Source organism: Euleptes europaea, chromosome 6, assembly GCF_029931775.1.
Source record: "Euleptes europaea isolate rEulEur1 chromosome 6, rEulEur1.hap1, whole genome shotgun sequence".
Taxonomy (NCBI): domain Eukaryota; kingdom Metazoa; phylum Chordata; class Lepidosauria; order Squamata; family Sphaerodactylidae; genus Euleptes; species Euleptes europaea.
In genome coordinates, this window is record NC_079317.1 from 72,497,713 (window position 1) to 72,523,843 (window position 26,131).

The 26,131-nt window shown below is 43.8% G+C and overlaps 1 protein-coding gene across 1 annotated transcript in view; it reads left to right on the top strand.

Annotated features, from left to right (window-relative positions):
• NELL1 (neural EGFL like 1) overlaps positions 1-26,131 on the top strand; it is a 560,206-nt gene that overhangs the window by 13,858 nt on the left and 520,217 nt on the right. Inside the window, exon 2 of the mRNA XM_056851927.1 lies at positions 2,557-2,685. Coding sequence (XP_056707905.1) covers positions 2,557-2,685 — 129 coding nt within the window. The remainder of the gene's footprint in view (positions 1-2,556; positions 2,686-26,131) is intronic.

The following is a 26,131-nucleotide window of genomic DNA, read 5'->3' on the forward strand; positions in this document are numbered from 1 at the left end:
CAGAACTAGGGGTTGACTGAGTGAAGAAAAGGACTTCCTTGGAATCCCAGAGTTCTTCATGTGCCACCTTAACATCTGGCTACATGCATGCTGCTGCTTGGGAGGTTCTTCTCTTCTGAACTTCTCAGCTTTGATGGTGCTGATCACCTGCTGAAATGGAGAGGGTGCCTTAATTATTATTATTATTTTTTTAACGCCAATAAAGTTACTTGACTTGAGAGGCTGCCTTGAAATCCTTTTTATGTGATGTAAGTTCCAGCCTACCTGCATGACAGTATGGCTTCGTCAAGCAAACAAGCTGAAAGGGCTGACAGGGTTTCTGATCTTTTGAACTCCTTTGACTCTTGCCCAATCTCTCTTTTTCCTCTTCTCTCTAAAGGTATTACACACTGTTCTTTCCCAATATGTTTTCCTTCTTGCCAAGTGTATTGTTGATCCTTTCCAATCTATTTTTTTGTTGCTCTTTTCATTCAGGGGAGAGTGCTCTAATGGGTATTTTTAGTGATTTTCTTCATCGGGTCTATTTCTGTACCTTTTTCTGGATTTGGACATCAGCCTTTGATACAGTAAACCCCTAACCTCTTAATTCTCTTGGTTTTCCAGGTACTATTTTGTCATAGTGTCAATCATACCTTCCTCAGCTCTTTAAGGTTTTCTTTCAACAGTTCAATTTCTCCATCTTTTTGTTTTCTTTAGAATATATTCGGTGATCAGTAAGGCACTCTTCTCTTTATACTGGTTCTGTTCGACCCTGTTCTGTTGGATCCAGCAGAGGATTGATGCGGATGGAAGAGCATACATTTATTTTTTGGGATATTTATATTCTGCTTTTCTCCACAAGGTGGCTTGCAGCATCATTCTTTCCTCCTTCGTTTTATCCTCACAAAAGCCCTGTGAGATAGACTGAGACAGAGTGGCTGGACCCAGGGTCACCCAGTGAGCTTTCATGGGACAACAGGGATTTGAATTTCCAACTCTCTAACCACTAAGCCACGCTGGCTGTCTATTGGACATTGCTTGTCTAATAGGTCACAGAGTTCTCCACACAACCTATGTTTTCATTGTACTGTTGGACCTTTTAATGGTTCTTAAGGTTTGTTTAACTATAGTGGTCCTTTGCCATTCTGTTGCCTTGATTATTGTCTTTATTTCATTATATCACATACAACACGGTGGTGATTTAGAGTGAGGTTACCATATATGCTGATGACACCCATCTCTATTCCTCCTTAACAGCGAAGCCAGGTGGGTCTGGGGGAGTCCTGAATAGGTGCCTGGAGAAGTTAATAGGTTGGATGAGGACCAATAACCTGAAGCTCAGTCCAGGCAAGTCAGAGGTGCTGTTGGTCATTGGAGAAGCTGGTTGGCGATAGTAGAGTCAGCCTGTCCTGGAGTGGATTGCATTCCCCTTGATGGAGCAGGTTCATAGCTTGGGGGTGCTGCTGCATCATATCACCCCTGTTCTGAAAGATCTGTGCTGGTTACCCAACTCTTTTTTGTCACAATTCAAAGTACTCATTGTGATCTTTTAAGGCCCTAGATGGCTTGAGGTCAGGGTACCAGAAGAACCATCTCCTCTCAAGCTATCCAGCTTGCCAGTTAAGATGCTCCTTTCAAGCCCTGCTCTGTGTGCCTCTGCCTTCAGAGGTGAGATGGGTGGCAACAAGAGAAAGAAGTAGAAGAAGATGAATTGATTTTTATACCCTGCTTTTTCTCTACCTTTAATGAGTCTCAAAGCAGCTTACAATTGCCTTCCCTTCCCCACTACCTTCCCCTTGTGAGGTAGGTGGGGCTGAGAGAGCTCTAAGAGAGCTGTGACAAGCCCAGGGCCACCCAGCAGGCTTCATGTGTAGGAGAAGGGAAACAAACCAGATTAAAACCCGCCACTCATCTGCAGGAGTGGGTAATCAAACCTGTTTCTCCAGATTAGAGTCCGCAGCTCTTAATCACTATACCATGCTGGCTCAAAGGGTTTTTTCCTGTGGTGCCATCTCACCTCTGGAATGCTTTCCCCCTTGAGGTATGCCTAACATCGAGTTTACTTTCTTTTAGGTGCCAGGGTAAAACACCTCTTTTTATCCAGGCTTTTAATTAGGGGTTTTATTTTACCAGCTTTTAAATGATATGCTTCAGTTTTATGGATAATTTTTATACTGTTTAAGTCCAATGGCTTGTTCTTAATGGCTTTTCAAATATTGTGGTGGTTTTAATTGTAAATTGTCTTGATCTGGATGCTGAAACATCAGCACAGAAATAGCCTAAATAGATAAATACAGAAAAATTGGGAAATAAAAGAACACTGTTTTGGTTAATGTAGTAAAACATTGGTTTTTGCTTGTAGGATAAGCACAGGTCAAAATATGTTATATGGATATAGCCATACTGCACTGAATTTGTAGCTCTTTTACTTTGGAATAAAAAGTGTCTTTCTTTCTTTCTTTCTTTCTTTCTTTCTTTCTTTCTTTCTTTCTTTCTTTCTTTCTTTCTTTCTTTCTTTCTTTCTTTCTTTCTTTCTTTCTTTCTTTCTTTCTTTCTTTCTTTCTTTCTTTCTTATAGTTGTTGGCTTTGGAATGGATCCCAATTTACGGATTGATATTATCTCAGAACTCGATCTTTTCAACATGTCCGTTGGAGTTACACAGGTGTCCGGACTACATAATGCTAGCAAAGCATTTTTATTTCAAGGTAAGGGCAATATCTTTATCTGATTAACAGGAGCATGTGCGTGAGTAACTGAAAACTTAGTGATGAGCCCATTTCTTATCTAGGAATTATGGACTTTCTGATTGATTTTTTCCCCTAGGTTTTGACACTACACTGGTGTTCTATTGATGTTGCTGGGTAGCTCAATTTCTAATTTTATTTGAAAGTATTTTGGTACACTAAAATAGCTCATTCAAAGTTGACCCTTTCTTGGAAATTTTCATGAAGCAATTGTACAAAGAAATGAGAAAGCTGCTCTTTCCTTTGCTAACATTAGATTATGTACTATACTAAATGGGAGTGGCCAATTAATATGTTCTTGGGGCTACTTATTTTTCTATAGCAGTGGTCTAGAAATATATATTGCTAAGACTCTGTGCAAATATTCAGACATTATAATAAAATTGGTGCCATTCAGCAGTAAGAGATTCTCATCTGTAAAACACATACAACCAAGCATAGCTGTGACACTGTTTCATGTCTTTGATTTGCATATTTGTCACTTAGCCATCTTTGTACAAAAAGGAATATGTCAAGTTGACAGTTACGCTGTATGGACATCCTCTGAGGGTCAGAAACAGTCTTGCACCTTTCTTTATTAGCCTTTCACCCACATGTCAACAAATTAGCTTTTTATGGAGTACAAGGCAACTTACCCAGTTAGTGTTAGATCCTATCTACGTTATAGTTTCAGGTGGGTAGCCATGTAAGGCTGTAGTAGTAGTAGAAGAAAATTCAAGTCCAGTAGGACTTTGAATACCAACATTTTCTGGGCCCTAATAGCTCAGGCTAGCCCAATCTTGTCGAAGCTTGGAAGCTAAACAGGGTTGACTATGGTCAGTACTTGGATGGAAGACCACCAAGAAAGACTGGGGTTGGTATGCAGAGAAGGGCAATGGCAAACCACCTCTGTTCATCTGTTGCCCTGAAAATCACTACCTCACTATCTAGAATGCCAGGTGCCTTTCAAACAGCCAATATAATCTGTTCTAGCAACCAGTTGCTAATGGTTTTTTTGTGTCATTTCAGACACAGATGTTTTGGCTCCTGGCTGCTATCGGATTTTTTCAGCCTTTTCATGCAAAGCTGCTTGTGCCCTGTTTGCAAAGTGGGGCCGTTTTTTTTTAATGGCTTTCCCCTATTTTCATATCTTCTTTGTGCTTTGGAATCGCTGTAGTGTGGTGTTTGAAATGTCTGAGGCGCTTCCGAATGTGCTGCTTCTTTTCCCCGCCCTTTTTTGTGGAGTGTTCTTTCCCATCTTTTTTTAAACATTCTAACTTTTGCCCTATAGTGCTAGACTCATATAGCAATTCAGTGCTATATTGCCAGCATTCAGTAGGAATGTTTTTTAAAAAGGATGGAATAGAACACGCCACTAAAAAGGGTGGGAAAGAAGTGACGTGGTGTGGCTTGAAATGGCCAGAGGGCTTCAAACACAGCTCTTAAATAGATTGAAATACACTGTATGATACCCTGGTCCTAATGTTGCTTTGCTCAGAATCAGGCTAACAGCAGATAACAACTGGTTTAGAATGGCAATGGGAAAGGGGCCTCAGTCTTGACTGGAGAAGAACTGAGTTCAAATTCTTTCTCAGAACGAAACTGCTTGGGTGGCCTTGGGTTAGTTATTTACTGTCAGATTCGGTTACTATATTGTAAACTGGCCTTATTAACTTCATAGTTTTCTTTTGAAAATGAAAACTGCAATTACTGTAATTGTACTCTGCACACATTATAAAAAGCCTTTAGAATGGTTGTAAATCAGTTGTAGAATCGCACAGTAACTTTTTTCTCAGTGTGTGCAGCTTGTCTAAGGCTTAATTTGACCCAGAGTGAGCTTCACAGCTGTTTTAAATGTCAGGAAATATGTGCAGTAGAATAGTGCATTTGAGCATGTGAAGGTTGCCATTCTATAACAAATAGCCAACCCCAACCTGTCACCATTTATCTGGCGACCGTTTTGAGACATTGCTTTCAAGCTTTCTTGAACCTTGGTAGCCCTGGATATCTTGGTGGTGCATAGGGAGTCAATATGTCGGTGGCTGCCAATCCACCAGTTGCTCGGTGCTTTAGTTTTAAGCATGAATCTTTTCTGAGCACTTTTGAGGTAGGGGAATTCTTTGTGTACTGATTCTATCCACATGATTCCGTTTCATGCAGATAATGCAGTGCAAAGTTAATAAGAAAAGTCACTCCATGAAAAAAGATGTGAATCTGTCCTGTATGTTGGGAGCAGCTCATCCTTTCTGAAGTACACATTTATGGACAGAGATTTCTCTTATTAAATGCTTCCAGAAAGCAGTTTCTCAGTATAGATGCAATTTTGTTTTAGAATAATAGACACATCAAATTCCAAAACATGTAACTATCACTTAACAGGAGCCAAAAATAAAAAGGAGACAACCCACTATTTTTCCACATCTCTAATAAAGAATGAAGAATGTGGAAACTACTATACATTTCAAAGCTTACAGTCATTGTCTAGTACACAGGAAAACAAAGGGAATGGAACTGTTTCCAAATTATCTCCTAACTCCTCTTTCTTTTTTGAATCTTAATTTTGAAAAGCACTGTTTTATTTCAGGAGCCATTGGGTATTACTATCATTGTGCAATAACAAGTTTGCTGCAGATAATGTCCTGTGAGATCATAAATGGGACTTCTTTACGTTCAATAACATAAACTAGGACGCTAAAGGAGTGGCCATTAATAGGTTGACTAACCTTTACATCTTTCTGCCAAAAGTCCTTGTATATACAATGATCAGTCATAGAATCATAGAGTTGGAAGGGACCACCAGGGTCATCTAGTCCAACCCCCTGCACAATGCAGGAAATTCACAACTACCTTCCCACCCCCACCCCCCAGTGACCCCTACTCCATGCCCAGAAGATGGCCAAGATGCCTTCCCTCTCATGAGCTGCTTAAGGTCATAGAATCAGCATTGCTGACAGATGGCCATCTAACCTCTTCTTAAAAACCTCCAGGGAAGGAGAGCTTACCACCTCCTGAGGAAGCCTGTTCCATTGAGAAACTGCTCTGTTAGAAAATTCTAGACATTAGGAAGAATTTTCTAACAGAGCGGTTCCTCAGTGAATGAATGACATGGGTGAATATGTCTAATATCCCACAATATTTTCCACAAAGATCTTTGTTCAGTGACAACATCTGGAATGCTGTAGGGAGGGGAAAGTAGAGTTGCCAACCTCCAGGTAGGGGCCTAAAGATCTCTGGGAATTAGAGCTGACCCTCCAGACTACAGAGGTCAGTTCACTTGAAGAAATGGCTGCTTTGGAGGGTGGACTCCATGGCATTACACCCTGTTGAGGTTCCTCCCCTTCCCAAACCCTGCCCTCCCCAAGCTCCACCCTCAAATCTCAAAGAATTTCCCAATCCAGAATTGGCAAGCTTAGGGGAAAGACACTGCAGTGGACCAGTGCTAACTTTCAAAAGATTAAGAGTGCAAGCCTAACAGGGGAGTACTTAACCCGGGCCTGGGGACAGCACAGCCTTGCTGCCTTCTGAGTGCTTGGTGCTAAGCACAGCAAGCCGAAGACACCTTTTTCAGGAAAACCCTGTGGAACTCTATGCAGATAGAACAGCTCTCCCTGCTGCTTCTCCACTCTAAATCTTCTCTTCCCAAAGCTAGTTTTTTAGGCACAAATGTTTGTAACGTAGAGGCCAGCAATCAGTAATGGGGGTCATCAGGCCCCTACCTGGAGGTTGGCAACTCCTATCCTTAACAACCTTGCTCAGATCTTGCAAATTGAGGGCTTTATAGAGTCAATCCATCTCTTGTTGGGTCTTCCTCTTTTCCTGCTGCCTTCAACTTTTCCTAGCATGATTATCTTTTCCAGTGGGGCTGATTTTTACACGAGACAGCCTCATGGTTGTGTGTGACACTTAGGAGGCATGCTTATTCTGCTTTCTCCCCTTCTCCATATGGGTTTGTGAAGTAGCCACGTGGCAATAGTTGAACAATTAAAAGAGCAAATGCACTTGCGTGTCAAATATTCTAAGCAGTAGAACTGTATTGTGTGGTTGAATAGCTAAACAGCTGTGGAAGGGATCTGGGTTCTAGTCCACTCTAGAGTTATGTAATTCTTTTCTTGCCTTATTTGTAACAGGAGGTGGCAGCACTTCTGTGGTCTTTCCCCCCAGTAGTAAAGTGAAATTTGATTAGGATTGTTGGATAGAAATAAGGAATTCATTGGAGCTGTGATGTGCATTCTTAGGAAAGAGTTGAAGTTTGCCCCCCCCCAAAAAAAAAAACAAGAAAAGAGAGAGAGCGAGCTATCTGCTACATTTTGTGAATGAATGAATACATTTATTTACGGCAAAGACCAGAATAGCTACATTTTGTGCAGATTTCATTAAAACGGTAAAAGTCCCCCTGTGCAAGCACCGGGTCATTCCTGACCCATGGGGTGATGTCACATTCTGACGTTTCCTAGGCAGACTTTGTTTACGGGGTGGTTTGCCAGTGCCTTTCTTCAGTCATCTTCCCTTTACCCCCAGCAAGCTGGGTCCTCATTTCACCAAACTCGGAAGGATGGAAGGCTGAGTCAACCTTGAGCCGGCTACCTGAAACCGACTTCTGTTGAGATCGAACTCAGGTCGTGAGCAGAGCTTTTGACTGCAGTACTGCAGCTTAACACTCTGCACCATGGGGCTCTTTCATTTCATTTCATTAACCCTGACAAAACCAAATACCACCATCCTATTTTTCTGCATCTTCAGGCCTTCCATCAGGTTTTCAGAATAATTCTAAATCAGGAATTTCAATGATCGCAGCTGCTGGGAAAAGTTCCCATTTTCAGAAGCTGCTGTTTGACAAGTGCTGTCAGCCAGCTTATTTGTTTGTATACAAAAGCGCACACTTGTAGAGGGTGTTGGTGGGAGTGGTAGCAATGATTGAATATTCTAAGTATTTCACATAGATTATCACAGTGACTCCTAACAACCACGTTGTTCATAAATATTACTATATTGCAGCGACGGATGTGAGGCTGAAAGACAGTGGCTTGCCTCTGAGCTCATATTTGAATTGCAGACGTTCTTGGTTCGCAGCCAGTCCCTTTAGCCCTTAAGCAACTCTAGCGTTTTGCATAACTTCTGCGGGCAAGAGTAATATCTGGACTGGTTTTCAATTAATGTTCCAAATTTTGATATGAGGGAATGGCCATCTGTCTGCTTTCCCAGCTTTCCTGTTCCTGATCCTTCACTTGCGAAGGTTGTTCTGTGTATTTCAGCTTACGTGCTATGTGTTCAGGGATGCGCTGAATAAAAGACATGGGACATTTTACTGAGCTGTGATGCTCCATAGTAATCTAGTTTAAGTTTCAGCTTCTCCCCTCTGTATGCATAGGGAGGCAGAGAAAATAGCAAATTTCCTCTATCCCCACCCCTGAAATTTGGCAGTCAAGAGAATTGGATCACCCAGCTTCCTGAAGCTGGATTTTTTATCTGTGTTTAAATGTTCTGGCACTTAAGCACATAGCTGCACTTTCCTTGTCATTTTAATAAGCGCTCCAGATAAGGAGCACTTTAGGTGCGCTTTCTCCTCACAAGTACTATCAGATAATTATACTGCAGAAGGAGCTCTATACCATAGCATGCTTAGCATAATTGTCTTTAAGAAGTTGTCAACATATGCAGGAAATGGAGTGTGATTCATGTTAATACTTTTGGACAGATAGAGGCAAGATATGGATTGAAAAGCGTTTTGACAGTTCACTTGTCTGGAAACCACAATCTCATTACATCAGCAGCTTAGGAGGTATAGTAGAACAAGATCTATAAGGCAATGTATAACATGAAAAGATAGCATGGGAGAAACAATGTTTAAAATATATAGTATGACTCATTCTTTGCAGTATTTTCTGTCAAAAAGTTTATTTTAAATTTCTAATGCCAGGTTTTTGCTCTGCAGCTAGCAAGAGAGACAGGGAAACTTCAAATTTCTGCCTGCCAGTTAAAATCCTCAAAATCTGCTTTTATGCATTAGCTGGCAGAGATGAGGCAGATGGTGACCAGAGATGGGTCTCCCCCCCCCCCCACAATGATGGTATATTCTAGCATTGCCAACTCTGGGTTGGGAAATTCTTGGAGATTTGGGAGGTGGAGCAGGGTTTGGAGAGGGGAGGGTTGCCGGGTCTGGGTTGGGAAATACCTGGAACCTCAGCAGGGAATAATGACCTAGACTTAGGGTTGCTGGGGCCGCCTGGCCACCAGCAGGGAATGGGGAGGTTGGGTGGCCAGATCCAGGTTGGGAAACTCCTGGAGGTTTGGGGATGGAGCCTGGAGAGGATAGGGACCTCAGTGGGGTACAATGGCACAAAGCCCACCCTCAAAAGCAGCCATTTCCTCCAGAATAACTAATATCTATAGTCTAGAGATGAACTGTAATTTCACAGAATCACCAGGTCCCATATGGAGGCTGGCATCCCTCCATAGACTCCAACCTCCAAAGCAGCCATTCTCTCCAGGTGAACTGATCTTGGTCAACTGGAGATCAATTGTAATAGTGGGAGATCTCTAGGTGCCACCAGGAGGGTGACAAACCCTACTTTTTATAATTTATATATAGAAAAAAAACTTTCTTCTCCTCATCTCCAACTTCCTAATGGTTCATAAGTACCCCCAAACATCTTTATTGAAGAGTCTGTCTTAAAGCCCTGTCTAGTCTCTAGACCAGTTCTCACTTGAGGGTAGGCTAGAAGTAGTGATGATTAGTGATACATTTCAATTCAAAATGTGAGGTATTCAGAGAAGAGTCCTATTCATGAGCGCTTTGGTCAAGAGTCATAAACTGTCTTGCAGTTTCTTCCATGATGGATGTTCTTATGTTGCTGCTTGGAAACAGGCGTGGAAGAAGGCAACCTTGCAACACTTCCCTTTCCTCCTGTGTACATTGTATAGTGGCAAGATTGCCCCTATGCCCATATTTGTCAGCATGGATCCCGTCATGGAGTAGGTAGTGCCAGAATCTCTGGTGGAATTTACAAAAAAGCTCACATCAATTTCAGCCATTGGAATTCAATCAAAGCAAGGAGTTTCTGAGCATGGGCCAACAGCGGCTCCTAGCCTTGGCTGCCTAGTATGAGGAATGCCATGCAGGTGCAGAAATACAAACGTGGCACATGTTTCTAATTGCAAACAGAGTGATAATTTAACGACAATGGACATTAACTCGTAATAAAAATGTGTTACACATTATGATTCTGGTATTTTGTAAATTGGTAGTATCCTTAGCTGGAATCCTGTCCCCTGCTGTACTAGTTTTCTATGTCCAGGGAATGTTTCCCCCCTCTCCCCCAAACACACCCACAAAGCCCAGATACATGTTTACCATTTCATAAGAACTCGGCCTCTGTGATATTTTTAATATGGACAGGAGTTACTTAAATCCTTGTGTTTTAAACAATACCTGGAACACATGAAGCTGCCTTATACTGAATCAGGCACTTGGTCCATCAAAGTCAGTATTGTCTACTCAGACTGGCAGCGGCTTTCCAGGGTATCAGACAGGGGTCTTTCACATCACCTACTTGCATAGTCCCTTTAACCGGGGATGCCGGGGATTGAATCTGGGACCTTCTGCATGCCAAGCAGATGCTCTGCCACTGAGCCACAGCCCCTTCTGATGCTCTGCAAGAGTTAGTAGCGCCATACCCCAGTAACATTTCTTTCATACACCGTATTAATGAAATAGTTCAGGTGACCAATTGTTCAAATACTTCCAATCTTCAGCAGTGGTCAATTTGGTTTAAGTAATATGACAGAATTTGTAACAGAACCTGGTTTCGATGAGCTGCGAATGTGTTGAAAGCTGTCTCTGCAGGTTTTGGCAGCCGGTTTTCAGTGTATTTGAAAAAGCTAAAAAGATATATATGTGCACGTTTCATCCATGCGTGCTGAAAATAAATTGGGAGGTGATCAGATGATCTGACAGTTCTGTAACGCAGTTCACTGTGGAGAGCTCCAAACTGCCTTCTGATTTCTAACAAGCTGACATGCAACATGTACATGTTGTAAAATGTACTCACCTCTGAAATAGAGGTTTCTCTGAGGAGAAAAATGGAAATAGAAAACAGAACTTCAGAAGTAGTCACCATTCAATGCAACTAAATCAATTGTATTTGATGGATGCATTTGATGCAATATGGCCTGCTTGGCACTGTAACCCTACTTTACCAACAGATCTCATGTAAGCAAGCTCTGTTAATTTGATTCAGTTTTTTATCTCTTGCCCTGCTGGGGATGATGTATGCAGGAACAGATATCCATACAGTGGCTGCGGCAGGGCTGGGGATATACAAGAACCCTCCGTGCCCACATATTGCAGTCTGGCTTGCAGGTGCTCTCCAATAGCCAGATATTTGTGAGTTCAGCAGTGGGTCATGTGTGGTCTTAGGGGGTGTCATCAGAGGCATAACACCCAAATCTCAAGATGCCATAGTCTCGCTGTACATTGCATTGGTCAGGCTGCACCTGGAGTACTGTCTGCAGTTCTGGAGGCCTCACATCAAAAAGGAATGTGGACAGAATGGAGTGGTGCAGGGGAGAGTGACGAGAATGATCAGGGGACTGGAGATCAAGCCCTACGAGGAAAGGCTGAGGGACTTGGGAATGTTTAGTCTGGAGAAGAGGAGGTTGAGAGGGGAAATTATTGCTCTCTTGAAGTATTTGAAAGGCTGTCATTTAGAGGAGGGCAGGGAGCTGTTCCTGTTGGCAGCAGAGGATTGGGCTTGCAATAATGGGTTTAAATTATGGGCGGAAAGGTATTGGCTGAATATTCGGAAAATAAGAGTAGTTCAGCAGTGGAATTGGCTGCCTTGAGAGGTGGTGAGCAGTCTTCAAATAGCAGCTGGACAAACACTTGTCAGGAATGCTCTAGGCTGATCCTTCATTGAGCAGGGGTTTGGACTAGATGGCCTGTATGGCTCCTTCTAACTCTATGGGCGAAAACGCATGGTCGCTTTATCCTCCTTTAATCCCTGTTTTGGCCAGGATCGAACACATATTATGTGAAATGCATGTGTTTAATTCTGGCTGAATCCTGGTTGAAACAAGGATTAAAGGAGGATAAAGCGACCATGCGTTTTCACCCTATGATTCTATACTGCTGGCCTTCTAGAAGTCCCCCTCTGGACCTCTAACTTTTTCATACATAACAATAACTGTGTGGATTTAGGACCTCATCCTTGGATTTTTCCAAGGCATTTATGAAAACTGCCTTTCCCTAATAGAATGACAACTTCCTGTCTTTTATGTTTCGGTCCAGATATGCACCTTCCCCTCTCTTGTCCATCACTTTCTCAGGGATGATAGGGATGCCTGTGAGTGATACTGTGGATGTGCTCAAACAGAAGTGGTTGCTGGAAGTGTTCCTGACACAGTAAAGGTACCATGGCAGCATCAGCAGTATTTTGTGGAATGTATTGTCCAGGCTGGCCTTGCATCTGAGCAACTGAGAGCCCAATCCTATGCATAATTACTTGAAAATAAATTCAGGGAAACCCCTGAGGGCTTATTCTCCTCAAAAGTATGCATATAAGGCTTGTATATGAAGCTTCATTACATTTACCTTTACACATTGACCAAGTTGGCGTTGATACAGATTTGATTTTAGGCAAATAATACTTTTAAAAGCTACCTATTTTTTTTTGCTTTGCCCCTTTTCTTGTCTTTTCATGGAGATGGATGGAATATGCGAGTATTATTAAATCCTCTTCAGTGTTTTACTGAGGGAATAGGGCTGCTCTTGTACTTGTAAAAACCATATTATCATGCCACAATTGCGGCTTGTGAGCCTGTCCTTCATTGCTAAAGGTTATTTTCCATCTGCTCTTCATTTGCCATACAATAGCCTGTTCTGCCTTGGCTTCTGATTTGAAGCAGGTGCTTTACTAAACTGATCATAACAATTTTGTTATTCTGTTTTTTTTCCTTTTTCTGATTTTTTTCTATTTAAAAATGTATATCCTGACTTTTAGCCTCCCTTCTTTTTAACAATTTAAGAAGCTTTAATATTTAATCACATCTGGATGTGCTTATATTTATCGTAGAGTATCTGCAACTTGGATATATTTGGTACCATATATATTTTTCTGGCAAGGCTGTAATAAAGTTGTTTGTTTGTTTGGATATATTTGGCAAGATATGTATAATTTGAATAGGTAGTTATGGTAGCAGCAGAAGGGAAGCAATGCACTCTATTGCACATGTGTGCACACAAACAACAATGTTTAAAAGCACATCTTTCAAAATCCCCTCAAAGTCAAATAGAGGACAGTGGTTTATCAGGGGACAGATACCAGGAAATAGGGACCAGCCCCAGTAAAAAGGGACAGTTGGAGCAAATGTAGTTCATGCATGGTAGTTCACTAAGATAAGTCATCAGTACTTTACTATGTTATGAACTATTCCTATTCCAATGGAAAGATGAGGGACTGTTTAGGCAGAAGACTCTAATGGCAGTATTAATGCTCTCTACGGGCACTGCTAGGAGCCCCGTGGCGCAGAGTGGTAGGCTGCAGTACTGCAGTCCAAGCTCTGCTCATGACCGGAGTTCAGTCCTGATAGAAATTGATTTCAAGTAGCTGGCTCAAGGTTGACTCAGCCTTCCATCCTTCCGAGGTCGGTCAAATGAGTACCCAGCTTGCTGGGGGTAAAGGGAAGTTGACTGGGGAAGGCACTGGCAAACCACCCCATAAACAAAGTCTGCCTTGGAAACGTCGGGATGTGACGTCACCCCATGGGTCAGAAATGATCTGGTGCTTGCACAGGGGACCTTTACCTTTTACCTACAGGCACTGCTAGTGAAAGTTTAATGCCATTGGCTCCTGACCATCATGGATTTTATCCCAAGCAACCCAGACAAGCCCTATATTGTAGAGCAACAAAATATGTCCGTCTGGGTTGCACATTTCTTGTTTCATCTGGTTTTGGTAGCAGTTCTGCTATGCTGCACTCTTCAGAAATGCAGGGTACTCAAAGAATGCGTATATAAATAAATGACAGACTGAGAAAAGTGCCTGGAAAAATAAGCCACAAGATTTTAGACATCACAAGGTTTTACCAGAACATGTCATTAATCCAGTGTGAAGCCTGCCTTCTCCTTTGTGTTCTCTGAGAGGTGACCCGTTCTTTTTGCAAACTGGTGCTTTGATCACTCGTTGTGCATTACTGTTTAAAGTCTGCTTTGCCTGCTATCTGCACAAGGCTCTAATACCTAGTATTTTCCTCTCAGCCTTCAACAGGGGCATCGTATGTTCCATAGCTAACTCTATTATGACTGGCTGTATTGGTGGTTGGATTTACTGTCAGGACACCTACTGATACCCTTTATATCATTTGTGTGTGTGTGTGTGTTTGTGTGTGTGTGTGTTTACCAGCTCTCTTTTTAGTTGTTCAGTGTCTGTCACCTTTACCTTGAGGGAGGACAGTATTTCTTGAGTGACATCCCTTGGTGGATATCTCCGCTATCATAATTATCACCTTTACTCAGTCCATAAATACATGGGTCCTAAGAAAGCAACATGTGACTCAGTAGTAACTAAATGGGTGGAGTAAAACAATCCTAAGCTCATTGTTAAATGCACTAATGAAATGATGTAGAAAAAAATGATTGCAGACAATTGCAGCTCTTGGAGTGCACACATCCTTCAGGGCGATTATGTACTAGGTAGATGTTCCTGAAATGATGGGAATGTACATGAAAATATAACATGGTGGGATTTTTTTTTTAATATCGTCCAGGGTTTTTAGTTGTGTATGTGTTAAGTGCAGTCAAGTCGCTTCTGACTGATGGCGACCCTATGAATCAAAGTCCTCCAAAATGTCCTATCTTTGACAGCTTTGCTCAGATCTTGCAAATTGAGGGTTGTGGCTTCCTTTATTGAGTCAATCCATCTCTTGTTGGGTCTTCCTCTTTTCCTGCTGCCCTCAACTTTTCCTAGCATGACTGTCTTTTCTAATGATTCTTGTCTTTTCATAATGTGACCAAAATACATAGCCTCAGTTTATTCATTTTAGCTTCTAAGATCAGTTCAGGCCTGATTTGATCTATAACCCACTGATTTATTTTTTTGGCAGTCCACGGTGTCCATAACACTCTCCTCCAATACCACATTTCAAAGGAATCTACTTTCTTCCTATCAGCTTTCTTCAATGTCCAGCTTTTACACCCATACATAGTAATAGGAAATACGATGGCATTAATTAACCTAATCTTGGTGGCCAGTGACACATACCGGTACTTACGCTTAAGAATCTTTTCTAGCTCCTTCATGGTTTTTTGTTGCCTACAAGCAAATGGTACTAGCAACTTGGGGTAGACATGTAGGCATCCCAACAGATGCACTTCCTGTCCCAGGTCTGCTGCATGGCTTGTGTATATATTGGCTCACTTTAGCGCACTCCTTTCTCATTGGAAAAAAAAAGAAGAATGCCTCTGATAAGCCAAATACACTTTATTGACCAGTAAGTTGATAGAAAAAGGTAGGCAAGTAGAAAGATAGGAGTAGGGACCCTGCAAGGACTTGCAGGATAACTGCATTTCCCCCTGTATCCCCTTCTCCACACTTTTTCTTCTTTCTGTCCTTCTGACATCCTCCATATCTCATTCCTTGCTTTCTTCTTTCCTTCCCACTCAGCAACCAGCCTTTCTTCTATCTGCCCCAAAGTCTTTAGCTTTATTTATTATTTGCTTTGCCCTGATCTGGATGGCCCAGGCTAGCATGATCTCGTCAGATCTCAGAAGCTAAGCAGGGTCAGCCCTGGTTAGTACTTGGATGGGAAACCACCAAAGAAAACCAGGGTCATTAAGCAGAGGAAGGCAATGGCAAATCACCTCTGTTAGTCTCTCACATTGAAAACATTACTGGGTTGCCATATGTCAGCTGGGACTTGACAGCATTTCACACAAACATTATTTGCTTCATTTATACCCCACCCTTTCTCCTCAGTGGGAACCCAAATCAGCTTACAACATTCTCCTCTCTTCCATTTTATCTTCAGTAAGGAAGATTAGTCCCTGACCTGGATGGCCCAGGCTAGCCTGATCTCGTCAGATCTCAGAAGCTAAGCAGGGTCAGCCCTGGTTAGTATTTGGATGGGAGACCACCAAGGAAGTCCAGGGTTGCTATACAGAGGAAGGCACTGGCTAACCACCTCTATCAGTCTCTTGGCTTGAAACCCCATAAGGGGTCGTCATAAGTCGGCTGCGACTTGACGGTACTTTACACACACACACACACAAGGTAGATTAGACAGAGAGATAGAGTGACTGGCCCAGGGTTACCTGGCAGGCTTGCCCAGGGTTACCTGGCAAGCTTGCATGTAGGATTGACATAACCACCCTGGGAATTTCCTGGAGATTTGGGGGTGGTACCTGTGGAGAGGGAAAATTTGAGGAGGGATTTCACCTAGACTGTATGGTATACCATAGAGTCTATGGTATACCATAGAGTCTACCCTCTGAAACTGCTATTTTCTCCAGGGGAATTGATCTCTGGAGAGCAGTTGTAATTCTGGGAGAACTCCTATTTGCATAGCAGAATGGGGTTATGAACCTGTGGGCGAAAATGCATGGTCACTTTAGCCTCCTTTATTCCCTGTTTCAGCCAGGATTCAGCCAGGATCGAAAGCACGTTCAGCGAAACGCATGCATTCGATCCTGGCTGAATCCTGGCTGAAACAGGGAATAAAGGAGGCTAAAGCGACCATGCATTTTCTCCCCCTGTCTCTCAGATCCCAGTCTGACATTCTAACCAGTATACCCCATTGCCATTTTGCTTTTCCCTTTGACCCTCTCCTGGCAATCTCTCTCTGGGAAAATTCTGGCCAAGCTGCAATAGTTGTGAGTAGCAAGTCTCTCAGGTGAGCTGTGTGGTGGCCACTAGTGGGCCTGGCCAAGTTGTGCAAGTTGTGTGGAGGACGCTGCTGGGCCTAGGCGAGTTGTGTGGCATCAATTCATAGCTGCCTCCACACCTGGGTGAGTTGAACAAATTGTGTGGAAGATGCTGGGCTTGGCCCTGATGAGTCTTCCTTTAGGGTAGGAGGGAGGTGAACTAGGAGGCCACAATAGCTCTGGAAAGGGTCCTAACTGCTGTTCTTTACTGAAACGAACCAAGGTTTGAATGAAGGCATTATTGTTGTGGTTTAGGGGTGTATATTCGGCTAAAGGCAAACCAACACCCCCCCCCCCCCCGAAAAATACTTTTTGGGTATTTTTCGGAGGGTTTTTTCATTGGCAGAAAAAATGGCAGCAATAAAGGGAGCCCAAAAAGTGGATACCAAATAATGCCAATTTTTTTCGGCATTATTTGGGCTGCTTTGGCCCTGCCACTATTTTCCCCCTCCCTCCCCTCTTCTCTCCACCCTTATCTGCTGGCTGACTCAGATCCACGCTGCCTGTCTTCTCTGAACTCCAGAGAAGGGGAGCTGCATGGATCTGAAAGAATTGGGTGATGTATGGGAGGGGGTAATGGGAGATGTATGGCAGATGGAGACCTAGGGATGGAGCACACACACAGAGAAAGAGTGATGGGGTAGGGGAAGAAAGAAGGAGAAAGTGATGGGGTGGGGGCCGAAAGAAAAAGTTACAGACAAGGATGATAGAGAGAGAAAGAAAAGGGGTGGCAAGAGGGAGAAACTGAGAGAGAAGTAGGGGGAGAGGGGAGGAACCCATGGGGGGGCCTGGGATAGCTGCTTCTGCAAGTTTCTTGTGGGTTCCCACTTGTATTCCTTATTTCCCACCTTTCTAAGGTTCCTATTATCATTTCGAGAGTCAAATACCTCATTTTCATTGTTGGGAAAGAGCAAATTGTGGTAGATGAGTATGCCATTATGACTAAATCAAGAAAAGGCTAGATTGTTGCCACAAATGTGCTGGGTATTGAGTTGTAAATCTTGTTCAAGTGTTTGGTAATTCCCTCCCCCCCCCCCCCCCGCTTGTCAGAAGTACTTACTATTTTGCGGTGATTAGAGTTTCTAGATCAGGGATCCTCAAACTACGGCCCGCGGGCCGGATCTGGCCCGACAGGGTCCTGAACCCGGCCCCCTCCTCGCTCTGGAGCCGCCGCCGCTGCGCCCGTCCCTTCCCCAAACTAAGGTGGCCGTTGGCCATATAAAGCGTTGGTGGCAGCAGCGGAGCGGCGACACCTGCGCTGACCCGGGAGCCGCCGCCGCCTCTGCGCCTTCCCCACCGCAGTTGCCCTGAAGAGCCGCCGCTGCCTTCCTTTCCCCAGGCGCGCCCGTGGCTCGGGGGACGGGAGGCGCCGCCTCGGACTGCAATGTGCCCCTCGCCGCCGCTGCTCCTCCTCCGCAGCAGCCACTGCATCCCTGAAGGAGCCATGCCGGGCTGGAAGAAGAACATCCCCGTCTGCCTGCAAGCCGAGCGAGGCGAGCGAGTGCCGGGGCCCCCACCGGGGGGCTTGGGTGGCAGCGCCTCCGGGGAGGGGAGGGCTGAGAGACCCCCATCTCCCTCCGGCCTCCTCCCGTGCCCTTTTCACTCCCCCTCAGGCACTCTTTGCCAAGCAGGGGGCCAGCCCACCTCGCCTCCCACTCCAGGAGGCGGGAAAGGAGGGTGCATGGTGGCGGCGGGGGGGGTGTCTCTCAGCCCAGCGAAGGGGGGAGTGTCGGCCATGGAGAGGCACCTGGGGGAGGGGCAACACGTCCTCCTGCTGCAAGTTAACTTTTCTTTGCCTGGGCGCCTGGCTGCCTTCCCGTTTGGGTGGGTGGGGCGGCCGGCCCCCAACAGTGTTTGAGAGACAGTGAACTGGCCCCCTGTTTAAAAAGTTTGAGGACCCCTGTTCTAGATGATCTGGTCAAGAATGCTGCATTCAAGACAAACCTTTTGTAGAGGGACACTTAATTGGGAGTGCCAGGTTTAGTTTGGTGATTTATTTCCTTGTTGAGTTTAATCCAAGATGGCTTCTCTCTCTTGCGTTCTGGGCTCTGGGTCTGGATGTAAATGCAAAAAGAGGGGACCATTTCACATGGCCTTTTCCTAGATCCTTGGATGTCATAAGGAGCTATGAGTCTTCTAGTGTTCTGGGCTGAAACACAGAGTGTGAAATCTTTTTTCCACCAGGTAATCATTTTCTTATTAAGCTTAGAAGTTTCAAACATGCAAATGATAGAAAGGGAAAGCAGAAATTGGATCTACTAGTTACACTGTTCTTAATTCTGCACTGAATATTCTTTTAAATTCCTGTTATTCCTAGTTGATTAGCCATACTGGATTTATCTCCCAGGTTGAAAGGTCATAATTTCCCCAAACACAACCTGTTAATTCCCTCTCAGCTTTGTGATGATATCTTTCTTGCTCATTGCACTGGAGATAACATTCATATGTATATGTGCAGACATTTGGAACATTATTTATCTGATGGGTTTCCAGCGTTGTACCATTAGAATGCCTGAAACTCCTGTTCATAAAATCAAGACTATTTCTCTGCGTATTCATAAAATTATACCATTTTAAAGTTTGCAATTAAATTATTAATTGACGTAAGGACAATTTATGAGTAGATGCATGTTTTGAGGAGGGAGCCTTTTGTCTGGAATGCCTTCCAAAAATAAAAATGGTGGTTACTTGCCTAAATAAAATGCATAAGATGTAGGGTTGCCAGGTCCCTCTGTCACCGGTTAAAAGTATAAAATATTTATACTTTATAAAAGTATAAAATAAAATTCTAACAGAATTTTCTAACAGCTAGAGCGGTTCCTCAGTGGAACAGGCTTCCTCGGGAGGCGGTAAGCTCTCCTTCCCTGGAGGTTTTTAAGAAGAGGTTAGATGGCCATCTGTCAGCAATGCTGATTCTGTGACCTTAGGCAGATGATGAGAGGGAGGGCATCTTGGCCATCTTTTGGTCACTAGGGGTGTGGAGGGGGGAGGTAGTTGTGAATTTCCTGCATTGTGCAGGGGGTTGGACTTGATGGCCCTGGTGGTCCCTTCCAACTCTATTATTCTATGATTCTATTCTATGATTCTATGAGGGCAGGGTTTGGGGAGGGAAGGGACGTCAATTGCCAAAGCGGCCATTTTCTCCAGGGGAACTGATCTCTATCTCCTGGAGATCAGTTGTAATAGCAGGAGATCTCCAGCTAGTACCTGGAGGTTGGCAACCCTAATAGGATGTAAGCCATATCTGAAAAGGAGAATTGGAAGGGTTGGCGTGAACTAGATGAAAGGAAGAAGCTTATTTTAGCTAGTGCTTTTATTTTTAAAGGTGAGTTTCAAAAAGTGTTTTTTGCATGATGGCATAAAGCACAATAACAGCACATCAACATAATAAATTAAAAACCACTTCAAAATCCACAGGGTGACAAACCTTGTTAAAAATACTTTTTTTTTTTTGGCACAGAAGGATTAGTTTTAAGGAAGTTCATTTTTATTTTATTTTATTTTTATGTTGCATAGGTGCATGGTTCTGTTCCACTGCTCTATTTTGCTGTAAAGGCCAAGATTAAATAAATGGTCCCCTTCCAGTATAAATAGTGCCTGTGATTTTCCTTTTCAATCAACAAGGAAATGACAAAATAATAGTTTAATACATAAAGCAGTTATAAATGAATGTACAATTTCCCCAAAGTGGAAATTGTAAGTTAATGCTGCCGCCAGTATAGTAATACTGTATAGTATAGTAATTTTTACTTCCAGTTGTCTTCCTCTGCAGCCTGGGCATGCAACACAGCATACAGGGTTGCCAACCTCCAGGTACTAGCTGGCGATCTCCTGCTATTACAACTGATCTCCAGCCGATAGAGATCAGTCCACCTGGCGAAAATGACCGCTTTGGCAATTGGACGCTATGGTAATGAAGTCCCTCCTCTCCCCAAACCCTGCCCTCCTCAGGCTCCGCCCCATAAACCTCCCGCCAGTGGTGAAAAGGGTCCTGGGAACTAGGGTTGCCAACTGCCAGGTAGTAGCTGGAGATCTCCGCTAATACAACTGATCTCCAGCTGATAAGAGATCAGATCACCTGGAGAAAAATGGCTGCTTTGGCAATTGAACTCTATGGCATTGAAGTCCCTTCCCTCTCCAAACCTTGCCCCCCTCAGTCTCCGCCTCAAAAATCTCCCACCGGTGGCAAAGAGGGACCTTGCAACCCTTCTGGCAACCCTAACAGCATACTGTATAAACGTTTCACAAGAAGTTTGGTTGCATATTGAAATTAATGACATGGAACGCCCATTGGAAGGAATGCATGTAGCAGCAATGCCAATTTTTTTTTTGGGGGGGGTACCCAAAAGGACAAGCAATGACCCAAACCTTTTAGCAATTATGAATCATCAGTCTGTACAGCATCTGTGTTGCTCATGTGGCATGGAAGTTAAGGAGGAAGCCATAACTTAAAATGTTATTGAAGTCATTTCCCCTTTCCCAAGAAAACTGCAAGTTCATTATCTCTTCTCTGAAACTATTTTTTAAATTTTATTTTAGAATATAGGCAGTTTGCTTTGTGGCTTCTCACAATATACATTATTGTAGGGTTGCCAGCTCCAGGTTGGGAACCTGGAGGTTGGCAACCCTATTTACTTGGGTATTTTGTTTCATTATGAATGTATTTTTATGGCTTGTTTTAAAATTGGTAACTTAATGATGTATTTTATTTATTTTATAGTACTGTGTTTTTCACTTTGTGAGCAAAGTTGAGCAAGTCCCTGGAAAAGGCCTATGGTCGAGGACAGCAATGGTTCCATCATAGCCGGCTTCCCTCTCCCCCACCCCATTTTTCCTTCTGCTTATCTCATTGAGGCTTTAAGTGGGAGCTCTGGCTGCTTTTTCCCAGGTCCATCATTAGGGTTGCCAGGTCCCTCTTCACAACTGGTGGGAGGTTTCTGGGGCGGAGCCTGAAGAGGGCGGAGTTTGGGGAGGGGAGGAACTTCAGTGCCATAGAGTCCAATTGCCAAAGTGGCCATTTTCCCCAGGTGAACGGATCTCTGTCGGCTGGAGATCAGTTGTAATAGCAGATCTCAGGCTAGTACCTGGAGGTTGGCAACCCTATCCATCATGGTCCTGTGCTGTGATAAATAAGCACCATTGGATTGATCTGATTTTATTGTTGTATTTTGTATTTGAATTTTAACTGTATGTTGTTGTTTATGTATTTATATAATGCTGCAAGCTGCCCTGAGCCCAACTTGGGCTGGGAAAGGGCGGGGCACAAATTGAATTAAATAAATAGATCAAAATATGTGACTAAAACAAAAAGAGCAAGAAAAATAGTTTTAGATGTGAGTTGTTAGGTCTTTCTTCAGAAGCATTCAATTGCTTTTATGCATAGCTTAATAACTTCTAGCTCTTTTTCACTCTCTCTTTGAACTCGGATGTTAAGTATTTGTGCCAGCCAACTAGACTATAACAATGTTATTAATGTACCCAAATACCATACCACTGTTGTTTGTGTTATTTATGCCACCTGTAATCCTACTTGGGAACACAAAGCAAATAGTTTATATGGGGCTCCCATTCAAGCATTGTCCAGAATGAAACCTGCTTTAGTAGCCTGTGGGACACATTTTTTGCTTTGTGATGGAGTAGCAATCCTGCTTTAGAATGCCTGACACTACCTCTATCAAGGCTATTTTTAAAAAATCTTATGCCTGTAAACCCAACTGCCAGAGTCCCAAGAGAACCACATAATGTTCTGGAATTACAACCAGTATATTTTAGTAGCCTTTGGAAATGTCTGCAAAAGGTTTTTCATATATAACAATAACAGTGTGGGTTTAGGACCTCTTAACGTTTGATTTACCAGTGTCTTTATGGAATGCCTTTCCCTAGTGGAATAAGCCCTCTTGGATTTAATACTTTTGATTTCTTTCAGAGGGTGTGTTTCTCTTGAGGTTTTCCCCTGCTAATTATCAGTGTGTTCCTTAGCTGTGGAAGGTTTGAGAGAAATCATTGCACAAGAGTTGGTATTATAACCTCAAGTATTTTCTGTCTGGTTATGAAACACATAAGCTAGTTATTTATTTTACCTCATTTGTACCAATTTTCTCCCCCGTGGGGATCCAAAATGGCTTACAACATGCTCCCCTTTTCTGTTTTATCCTCACAGTGTTTCTGTAAGGTAGGTTAGACCGAGAGCGTGTGACTGCCCCCAAGGTTACCCAGCAAGCTTCCTGGGCAGGCTGGGGATTTGAAGCTGGGTTGCCCAGATCTTACTCCCAGTATTCAAACCACTATGTCACACTGTTGTTTCTTTCCTTAATCTGTTCTCTTGCTCTGGCAGATTTATTTCTAATGTTCACACCACTGGCACTAGAATTTTATTTTCCCAGTAACTTTAATTGTTTGTAATGGATTCTCATGTAGTCTCATTGTGAGGAACTGGTATTTAACACTACTTGCTTTTTTTTTAATGGGGGGTATTGAAAATTGTTACATTAAGTTTGGCATAACAATTAGATTTCAAGATAGTGTTAGAATTCCAAGTTCCAAATCCAAGATGATAAAATTTATTTTGAAAGGTTATGAGATTTCCGTCTAAGAGTCCTGACTAAAGCAGTTGCTGAAGAATATGACTTCTTTGTCTTGGAGAGGTATGCAGATTTTAGATGTTTCATCGTGGTTAAAAGTCCTGGCTACTGAGAAAGAAATAACACCTAATTTAAGGTTGCTGCATTTTGATACACTGGAGTTAGTTGATGACTTCTGTCAGAATCACAAAAGGGGAAGAGGGAGAGAGATGAAGGAGGAGGTGCATGAGCACAACAGTCAACCAGGTTTGTGCACCATGAACAAAATCTGGTATGTTTTCAACATCTGAATGGTCTCCACAGGGGAAAGAATTTTTAAGATAATCTGACTCTCTGGAGATCCATGGATCCAGTTGGCTTTCATAATTCTTGGTGCAGGGTAGCTTGGTAATCCAATCAATGGCCCACTTGCATCCTGGAAAAGGGTGATGTGTTGGGCAGTAGATGAGATTGTTCTTGCATCCCTTTTACTACCAGCTGTGTGGGTCTCTGCTTTACAGAGGAGTATAATAAGGGAATAACTGCAGTAATAGCTAGGCTACGTGGTAGAAATCTCTGACTGATCAAACATGGTTTGGAGTCCATTAGGAAATCTGCAGAGTGGTAGCCTTCCTTCTGTGTATCTACTGGGATGCTCTCTTTTGCTTGGAAATCATAGAATCATAGAGTTGGAAGGGACCATACAGGCCATCTAGTCCAACCCCTGCTCAGTGCAGGATCAGCCTGGAGCATCCCTGACAAGTGTTTGTCCAGCCTCTGCCAGTGAGGGGGAGCTCACCTCCTCCCTAGGTAGCTGATTCCACATCCGAACAACTCTTACTGTAAAATTTCCCCCCTAATATCCAGCTGTTACCCCTCTGCCAGCAATTTAAACCCATTATTACAAGTCCTGTCCTCTGCTGCCAACAGGAACAGCTCCCTGCCCTCCTCTGAATGACAGCCTTCAAATACTTAAAGAGAGCAATCATGTCCCCCCTCAACCTCCTCTTCTCCAGACTGACCATTTCCCAACTCCATCAGCCTTTCCTCATAGGGCTTGGTCTCCAGGCTCCTGATCATCCTGGTCACTCTCGTCTGCACCCGCTCTATTCTGTCCACACCCTTTTTGAAGTGAGGCCTCCAGAAGTGCCCATAATACTCCAGGTATAGGGTATTCACTCGGCTTCCTGCTCTTAGGTTCATACAGCAGAGACTGGTGTGCTCAAAACATCAGTTATGCCGGGAAAAGGCAGGGTAGCAATCGAATAAAATAAGATAAATAAAATAAATGTATTAGCAAGAAGGATGGAAATGGGGGGAGCAGTCAGTGTACTAACAGGATGAGGTCACTTCCTGTCATGCTGGAAGCAATGTCATTACATGAAGACACTCAATGTTCCCCACTTTTTCCCCATCACCCAGCTGAGCAGTGGCAGGTACTAGCAGGGGACTGGAGGTATTTCACCCGAGGTGGGAACCTGGCAGCCCTAAATGTTTGCGTGAGAGTTTCTTGTCCTTCCCAAATCTGCCACCTGATGCAGCTGCCTCTGCTGGCTTAACCAGAGCTGGCCTGTTACCAAGGGGCAAAGGGTGGTCTTTACAGGGTTACCTCCTGAATTCAAAGGAAGTTTTAAAAATTTGCGTATGTAGAATCACAAACTTGGGGTTGATATTTCAGGTGAATCTGTGAAGGGGACAGAGAAAGAAAGATGGCAGCCTTGGATTTAAATAGAACTTAAACATATGTAGGCACAGAGATCAAGCAAGGAAAGAGAGTAGATACAAACTGCACTACGAATGACTTGAATAGTCCAGGTTAGCCTAATCTTGTCAGATCTCAGAAGCTAAGCAGGTTCGGCCCGGCTTAGTATTTGTATGGGAGACCACCAAGGTATACCAGCATCATTACACAGAGGCAGGCAATGGCAAACCACCTCTTAACGTCTTTTGCCTTGAAAACCCTACGGAATCACCATAAGTTGGCTGTAATTTGATGGCAAAAGAAAAGAAAAAAAAGAATGGGGAATCAATATATCATACCAAGCAATGGCCCCAGACTTACCTGGGACTGTGTGTGTTTGCAGCCTGGGGCTGGGAGTGGTCAGAGGGAGGCTGATCCTGCTGGCTTTGGGAGCATGTGTCCCAAAAGAGGCAGGTCCCCACAGCCCAACCAGCAGCAGGCATCTACATTTGGCTTGGGAGGGGGCACGGAATCCGGGCGATCCTGCATGTGCTCTTGCTACTTACTGGGCTTGCCCTTACATAGCCTGGCTGCAGCCGGGCCCTTCGCCTCACTTGGCTCCGGCTCTGCCACTCACCTACCCTTGCGTCTTGGTTGTTGTGGGTTGCATTGTTTGGTTTGCTTCTATTGTGTTTTCTGTCACAGCTGGGATGGCATTGGGGTGGATTCATTTGAAGGAGGAGACCGTGCCTGCGAGCCTTTCTCCCCCATTTGGGGGGCTCCCGTACGAGGTCCTGGGGATTGAAGCCATTCATCGGCATGCCCGGCTCGAGGCTGTTGGCTGGCTCTCATCACCAGGTGGCAAGGGAACCACACAGTGGCTTGCACCCATGTGGGATCCTGGGGATTGCCACACCGCAGTTTCTCCCACAACAGGCAGGCTGGGGGGATGGAGTATACTGGGCGGTAGGTGGGTTGCCCTTTGCTGGATCCATCCCCATGCTGCGCCAATGCTCCAGTGGTTGTGTTCATTAAAGCTGCGGCATACTTTCCCCCAATTGGTTGTGTGTGGCATGTTGGTGTCCTTCCCAGCCCCGCCCCTTCCCTTGCTTCAGGGTCCACAATGCAATCCACAAGCAATTTAAACAGTTCCGAGCGGAAGCCAGCTCATTATGCTAGATGTATTCTTCCACAGCATCCAAATATTTGGCCCCACCTGTGGTGTTATGGGAGAGAGAGAGAGAGAGAGAGAGAGAGAGAGAGAGAGAGGAG